Source organism: Atta colombica, unplaced genomic scaffold (assembly GCF_001594045.1).
Source record: "Atta colombica isolate Treedump-2 unplaced genomic scaffold, Acol1.0 scaffold252, whole genome shotgun sequence".
NCBI classification, from domain to species: Eukaryota; Metazoa; Arthropoda; class Insecta; order Hymenoptera; family Formicidae; genus Atta; species Atta colombica.
Window position 1 is genome coordinate 1085483 of NW_017259351.1, and position 8857 is coordinate 1094339.

The 8857-nt window shown below is 32.9% G+C and overlaps 1 protein-coding gene across 1 annotated transcript in view; it reads right to left on the reverse strand.

Annotated features, from left to right (window-relative positions):
• The window catches only part of LOC108689000 (limbic system-associated membrane protein-like), a 93691-nt gene that overhangs the window by 4650 nt on the left and 80184 nt on the right, over positions 1–8857 (reverse strand). The window contains exon 4 of the mRNA XM_018195581.1: positions 102–257. Coding sequence (XP_018051070.1) covers positions 102–257 — 156 coding nt within the window. The remainder of the gene's footprint in view (positions 1–101; positions 258–8857) is intronic.

Consider the following 8857-nt stretch of genomic DNA (forward strand, 5'->3'; position numbering starts at 1 on the left):
GACAGAAATATGAGTAAAAATGTATTAAATAAAAACTGGATCACAGTTAAATATTCTTAAAATTAAAAAAAAATATATGAATAAAACATTCGCTAAATTACCTGACATTCATAGATGCCGGCATCGTCCACCGTTACGGTGCGTATTGTGAGTTGCCAGTCGGTGCTCGAGTGTCTGACGACAAATCTCTTGTCAATGGAGTGTGTGCTAGTACCGACAGTTAACAATTGTCTGTCCCTCCGTCTCACCCATGTGATCTGTAATAAAAAATGACAAAAAATAATTAATATGTGTAACCATTTTTATTTATTGCACATAATTTTTACATATAACAAATTTTATTTTGAAAATTATTCATTTAATCAGGTAAAAACATTAAATGCATGTTTTATACTAAAAAAAAATCGAAATTGAAAAAAATTGCAGCTAGAATTCTGTTTAAAAGCAATTGTAGAATATCGATCTCTGCTATGTTCACTAAGGTTTTTTTATTCAGTATAGTATGTATTAATCTATCATGTAAATGCTGAATGATTTTTTTTAATATCTCCTAATAAAATTAAAATTGTTAATTTTCTTAATATAGAATTAAACCATTTGCAAATGAGAGAAGAAATAAACTTGCTTTTAAATTAGTACAGATGTAATCTTGTGAACGTTACAGAAGTATCATTTATCTTTAAACAAGTAATTAGGATTATGCATGAGTTGGATAATGAAAGTTGTTTGTGGTATAGTGTTCGAAAGCAGTAGATTATTTATAGTAACAATATATGTATGAGAAGTAATGTATGTCCTATGAGGTAATGTGACAGAGGAGCCTCGACATGCATCGAATATCAATTATCATAGCTATTGGAGTACACTAATTTCAAGATAATTTTCGTTCTCCAGGGAACAGACCACAAAACGTTCAATATATTAGATAATGGTTACATTGCATAATATTTAATTGTGTAGGCATATCATCAATCTTTCCATTTTTAAACACGATCGAAGAGAAACGATTATTTAATCGTGTAGGTAAATCTGATGTATTAAATTATTAAAAAATAAAAGAGAACTGATTTGAAAAATTATTATTACGAAAATGTTATTAAAATCTTCTTAATCTTAATGCATTTTTTCTTAAATATTGGAAAACTTCTTTTTGAAAATTTTTATAAAAGAAAACAATATATTATCTTGAAGGAAACTTTTAAATATTTTTTACAATAACGATGAAGAATTTTTCTCTCGTTAGTATTTATAGACATACAAATTTGCTATTATTCTTTATGCACATATGTTTCATCGTCTAATTCAAATATAGCATGTTACTTTAAAGCATTATATTATATAGCCAATAAACTAAACATATTGGCTTTATATCACAATGATTGCAAGATTTGTATGTATATATAAATACTAGTTGTATCAATTCATTATTTTTAAAAAGTATATACAGAGTGGGACACCCTGTGTACACCCTGTACACATGAAATAAACATTCGAACTTTCCATGTACGATATGTAGACTTTCATATCGTTTGTGCAATTGAAAATCCATTGTTTCGTATTTCATATTTTATTTGAATGTTTGTTTATAACTTTATAATGAAACATTTCTAACTAAACTTCATATAACATTTTTTGTTATTTCTACTTATAGATATACTATCGCAATTTGGCCGTTAAATTTTGAGACTATTTATATATTTATATATTTTATATGAAATATCAAATAGAACATTAAATATTTTAGTTGTGAATGATTGTATAGAGCTGTACTGAGTATACAGCTTCGAGAACTTCCCTGTTTGTTAGGGGGTAAATAAGTAATTACGTTTCCTAAATGTAATAACGCGGTTGCCTGTTAATCAACAGCAGTAAAATTTAATTATTAGGAGATTCCTCGTTACAAAGCCTTCCTCTGAATTTCGATCAGAGACATCACGTTGCCATGCCAATTATTTTTTATTTACATCCCTCATCGAGATGAAATCCACTGTAAACATCTTAATACTCTCAGAAACATAATTAGGCTGATTCCACGTAATACGTCTCGGAGAAACCAATTTCCAAGGATATGACATTTCTGGTACCGCCAAACCTAGTAATCCAGAGTGCTTGCTGTAATCCTAGGTCCCACGAAAAGGACCTATCTACGGCTCACCGACGTGTAACAGCGAATCCAATGTGACAGGAGTTGTGCGTGTAAGAGAGAAGAACGAGAGAGTATGTGTACGTGTGCCAGTCTTTGATTGTGGAAGTTATCGAGTAGTAGAGTTTGCCTCAATCGGCGCGAAGTTACGAGAACTTCGCGGTGTCTTCGAGCAGCCGGAAAGACAAAGATCCTAAAGCCTTCCGACGTCCGTCTTTCGGTTTCAACTAACTCCAGATAAGGTTATACACACATGTACGGATTGTTAGGCTGAACAATGAGTTTTGCTGTTGTCGAATACGTGGATTTTATTGCTCAAAATACTTGTATTCAATTAAGAGGTTTCTTAAGAATTAAGAGATCGAAGTAACAGATTCGCGATCAAGCTTTCAAGCTTAATCCATTATAATATATATTATAATATACATTATAATATATATTATGGAAAATAGCTCGTTTTTAAGTTATTTCGTAACCCTAACTAGCCGCATACTCTTTTAAGAATACTCTGTTTGAGTACTCAACAAGTACTCTGTTTGAGATGTCGTAAAACTTTTGGTCTTTAATTAAAATTTTATATTTATAAAATTATATATCAATGGAGATGTATATCTACTCGCATGGCAAGTGTAGCATTTTAATGCCAAATTCTTTCTTTCCAAAGATGATGTGGAAAAAGTTGGAAGAGACCGATATCCAACAATGGATGAAATCAGGCTACACTACTAGATTTATAAAATTATATTAATAAGAATTATTAATAAAAATTATATTTTAGAAATTTTGTTTTTTTAAATATTTACATTTAATACATACAAAAATCATATCTCTTCCAACTGTTTCATCCTACTGATCATCTTTTTTTAAAAAGTGTACATACATATTCTTTCTTGTGATTCAGATATAGTAACCCTACTCATTCTATATTCCTGACGTCTAAATTATCCAATGAACTACACCGTTTCTAATTATTTTTAGCTCAAACGTACGATATTATGGTATATCGGCTTTACAAGAGAAACTGTTGAAGTATGTGCGAGCGGCGTGGGCCTATTTGGCTTTCCAGCGGAAAGGGTTAAAAGTTTGTTTGAAGCTAGTGGGTGTAGTCCGTCAAAGGATTAAAACCAATTAAAACTTAGAACGAAATGCAAATTGGAGTAGCACGTCCGACTTGCGTCGGGCCTCCTCCGTACTTAATTTCCTCTTACGTCATCTTGCCTGACTCGATCATCATCATCAGTCTTGTTAGACACGAGTTAGATAACCGATAGCTCTGGCATTCCCGCGGGAAGCTATTAAGTCGCGACTGTGTGGGGATTGCTAGATCTAGGTAGAAAAGACTTTGTACAGTGGCAAGTAAATGGCATCTACTTGTGCGGGAGATGCACACACGTGGCACACAAATCGAGCTGACACCGCTGTGGGACGCGCAGGAGCTTAATTGGGAAATACTCCGGGTTACAGCATGCCATGCCGACACATTCTTTATCTGTCGGCCGGGAATTGCCACCCGCGATCGGTGACTTGTGCTGTTACATACCAGATATATCTTGCGAGAATGAATGACATAGAAGGCGAGAGGACAGAAGCTGCGTTTAAACCCGCGATATTGCAATTACAATTAATTGAAGAGCGTACTAAATAACGAAATAAAATGAAATAACGATTATAAGAATCGTCATAAAAATTTTTATCGCTTGTTAAAAAAGAAGAGAAATCATTTTTGCAGTAATAAGAATATTTTTATTCGCAATGAGACTCTACAGCAACAGCAGGAAGGAAATTAAAAGCAGCCCATTCCGTCGCAACTGCACGCTCGCGATCGCTTTCAACTCTTCCTTGATAGCAAGCATCGGGATTGCCGATAAGGAACACCGAAAGTTCATTCGTTTATCAGCCAAACCATTTTAAAAGTATTCTTGTAATGAGGAAAGTTCCCTCACCTATCCGCCCCGCGCGGGAATCAAGCCAACCACTACACAGCCACACTATATATGCGTCACAACCCCGGAAACTTACAAGCTACGTAGCGACGGTATTATATACTCATAGGATTGAGATGAAATTCTCTCTCTTGAAATATTAAAGAAATATTAATTATTATTTAAATTATGAAAATTCATATTAAACCTTTCATAGTGATTACTAATACAAATAATATTGTATATTTTCTTCTTTAAAAAAATATCGCAATTTAAGAATAAGAATTCTATATTCGGTCGAAGTGAATCTTGGTACTTAATAATATTCATATGTAAATTTTTTAAATATATTTTTTCGGTTCTATAAACTGCACATTGATTCGATTTATCAGATTTGAAACGCAATTTTGATGAGGTCATATTTTTTACAATAAATTCTTTGCAATATTTTAAGATACTAGTATCGTTTCTAGATTGATGATCAATGTAATTTCTGATATTATTTTTAACTTTAGTTTATTTGAGTTTGAAATCGATGCGCACTTTATATAACTAAAAAATGTATTTAAAACATTGACATATAAATATTATTAAGCATCATGTTTTAACCGAGTAAGAATTTCTATTATTTGTGTTATTTACTTATTAGTCCAATTTCTTTAATATTATTATATGATCGATTCAAACTTGATATTATCACAATTTAATTTTAACAATTAAACATATAAAAATGATAAAAGAACAAATCTCACCTGGAATAAAAATATTTGTAGAATATATGTCTGCGTTTTTAGAACAAAGTATTCAAATAATTTATATCAAGTTAAAGTTATCAAAAATATTTGATATTTTATTCATTATTAAATCATTTATTTTTGTTGATCAACTTTATTGTTATTGTGGATATTTACGGATACGAAGAAAACTTCTTTTACATAATGTGTACTAACTGCAGGGTTTTATAGCTTATACAGCAATAAAAATCGATTTTCTTGTGAGCTTGAAGTGACAGTGAGTTTGCGCATTGGTTATAGCTTAACAAGAGTAAATACACTACCGAGATTTAGTTTGAAAACAATTATAATCGATATGTCGATTTTGACGTATTGAGATGCGTAAATGTGTTAGTCAATTGCTGTATAAGCCCTCAATCGCTCAATCATTGTATCTGTTACTTTATTTAACCAAACATTGATGTTATCATTTTAGAAATGATTGACGTTAGCCAATTGCACAGAGGATTTCTATACGATGTAACATTGCAAATTGAATCTAACACTTTAGATCAATTTAATCAAACTGTTGATTTTGCAATTAAATCAATAAATACAACATAGATACGGTACTATTGTTTTTAATTTAGTAAAAAAATATGTAATTTAATAAAAATTAAAACAGTTTATATTATTATAATATGATGGTATTACACATTCGCGTTACATTAACTCTGTAAATGGATATTCCATATACAATTTTCATGTGGAAGCATTAAAATGCTTAATTTATTTTTCATCATTTCATGATATCGATTTCATTCGTGCCATCCAATCAGACCTGTTTGTGATTTATCAATCGCATTTTACCATGATACATTCCATTCAGTTTGCAAAAGGCAACGTTTTTGAAACGTATTTTCCCTATTCGACATAGAACGAATTATATCACGCATGGGGAATGAAGTTGAAGACCAAATAAACCAAAAGCTTTGCGGTATCAAATCCGAGCTCTTGAAGCTGTCCGTTTTTACTCATATACCTCATGCGACATCTGAAATTAGCAGAAAATTCCCTGCGAAATAGCGGGAAAACGCGTATAATTTACAAGACGGAAAATTGCCCAAGGATATTTTAGAGATGGGAATTTAGTGTTTCTATGTCTATGAAGGAATTCGTCACTCGAATCTTTTTATTTCCGATAATTCTTCATTCCCTCTAATCTCTCATTCACTCCATCTACGTTCTCAAAGGAGAGAGACTTCCACTCCCTCGTATCTCAACCATCCGGATATCCTCCATTATACCCTTGCTCGTCTTATCTTACGATTCATCGTAACTGAGGACGTTCTTCGAAGAAGCACTTCAACTCGGCAGTAACCTATGCATATCTATTTTCTTTGTCGGCGATGACATTGAGGAAGAGAGTGCATAACGCAAAACTTGATTTTTTCCTAACCGACATATAGAAGGACTAAGTAACACAATGGTTAAATGCGTGCTTACTAAGAGATACTTAAACATAGTAGTATCTCTAGAAGTAAGAATTTGGCATATGTTCTAGTAATTTAATATTAAATGGCGTATACATATATACTTGCGTTTACACAACTATAACGCACTACACAGGTCTGCTTTTCAATTTTTTCATATGCTCTTTCAGTCATCATCTGATTGGGTTCCGCTATTTCGTATGAAACCGATCAAAAATTCAACAACATATGCCAGACTTTTACTACGGTTGTGTTCCAAAATTTAAATGGTGTTTTTTTGGTGTTAAAAATCTATAGTGTAAATTATAGATTTTAAGCGCTGGCAGTAAATTTGAAATAAAATCTAGTAGGCCTGTTTAGAGCCCTAAAGATTCGTCATAGAAGAATGTAGTCTGATTTACTGTTTAAAAAGGGGTTAAAAAATATGAAAATGAGAAAGGTAAATTAAAAAGACCGAGATTAAAGTTAATCTACATTAACAGAAACGGGCATTAATAGCGCATTTCTGACTTTACAGGATTTTAAACCTGGTTTTATCTTTCTTGCTAGCATCTCATTGGTGATTAATTCTAGCGGGACAAAATCACCAATGAGATGCTAGCGAGAGAATCAAAACTATATAGTACCTCTTTCACATAGCATTTAATAGCATTTTATCTGAGGGATGTTCTGGACACGTCTTTAAAATGTCTTTAGAATTTTTTTTAGAGGTCTATGCTGTATAGATCTCATTCACAGCGCGTTTAGTTATTGCGATGCTCATTACAGAATGCTCATTCATTCTAAATATCGATGTTCGTAATACTTCGGTGGCAGCCGCGCGTCCTTTATCGTCCAGCGGTTTGACATTTATCGCGTGATTTACTGATGTTCTCTTCCTTGCAGTATCGTTTCCGGCAGGTGCTCTTTCCGGTCGACGGTTTCCATTATATATCATGATGTTACGTTATCCCGCAACACGGCGTTGACGCATTTTGGGATGAGATAAGTGCATTACGCTCGGTACGCGAGTAGATCTTGGCGGAATATGTTAATTCCATTATACGCACAGTCATATAACGTTATGCGCCAAATTTGAGAGCCAAACTCAAAGGATCGACCGCAGTGCTTTGCATAATTCGCGTTTGAATCGTAGCTCGTGGGAATAATGATTAATTACCGTGCGGAAAGCATACATAAGGCGTCCGATCTTCGCGGGTTCTGTTCGGAGGAACGATTGTGGATCCTTTCGCGACGAAATAAATTATCTATTATGCTTCTTAATCATCGAGTACTTCTCAAATCTCAATTGTATTAGAGTGAAAATTTCTCTGAATATACATGTCTGTACGGACTGTGCTGTAAAAGAAACATTTGATATCAGAAGTTTCTCCCTGTGGATTTAAAATAATATTGGATATTTGAGAGAATACTGAAAATAAAGATCCCCCTCCCCCTCCTCCCTAGGAATAAAAACGACTTTGAATATTTCCGCCGTTCAACTTTTACCCGAAACTTTTTTGACGTATTTCGAGGAAAGATAAATGATGGTTTTAAATTGGAGAATTCCGGAGTTGATAAAATACGAAAAGAAGTCTGCCGATAATTTATAAGTGGTAATAATACGATATCTTATAAGTAGAAAATACGCACAGGAATTTAGAAAATTTTTACAAAGGTTCGTACTTTTTTTAAAAGATATTTTCAGAATAAAAATATATTTAATGAACATTTAATGGAAGAACTCATATAATAATGTATATTTAATGATACTATCTTCTATTCATTCTATATCACTTCTAGATTTATACTTATAAATTTATTGCCTATTTATATACAATGTTGTTATTTTAACATATTAAAGTAAACAAATAGGATCTCTCGATCATTTGATACTCAGGTTGAATACTCGATGATTAAGAAGCATAATAAGCAATTTATTTCGCGATAGGATCCACAATCGTTCCTCCGGACGGAATCCGCGTAGACCGAATGCTTTAAGTATGCTTTCCTCACGGTAATTGAAAAAGGAAAACACAAATTAATAGGCTTTAAAGACTCAGCAATAAATAATTCTAATTATGCACATATCTCTTTATATTAGATGTTGTAATTTTACATGTAATTTTTTTACAGTGTACTTCAGTAAATGACATTTTAAAAAGATACATATATGATTTATTCATGATTTGAATAAATTGTAAGATGTCTGTCTAGTTACGTTTGCAAATACACGACATGTTACATCATCGCGGAAAGGATGTCTAAACTTCCATATGATGGTAGTTATAGAAACAAGATGCAATGCTTTTGCCCCCTTTTTTTCCTCCCCCCTTTTTACCATCTGTGATAGCACTTTTTACTTGTTTTGGACTTAGCTGCAGTATAAAGAATCTGAGGCAGTCTTGTTTCTGTATTTCTGTAGTACAAGATGCGCATGAATTCATCTTTTATTCATGGTCGACGAGAACGCGCGGGAGCTCACCGAGGTTATATGCGGTTCATGACAGGGAGTTTTGCATAAGTGGTCTTAGATTTTGCAACTTTTGTATCATCCAAAACAAAAAGTTTGCCAGCGAGCGATAAGCACACACACCCACCCACCCA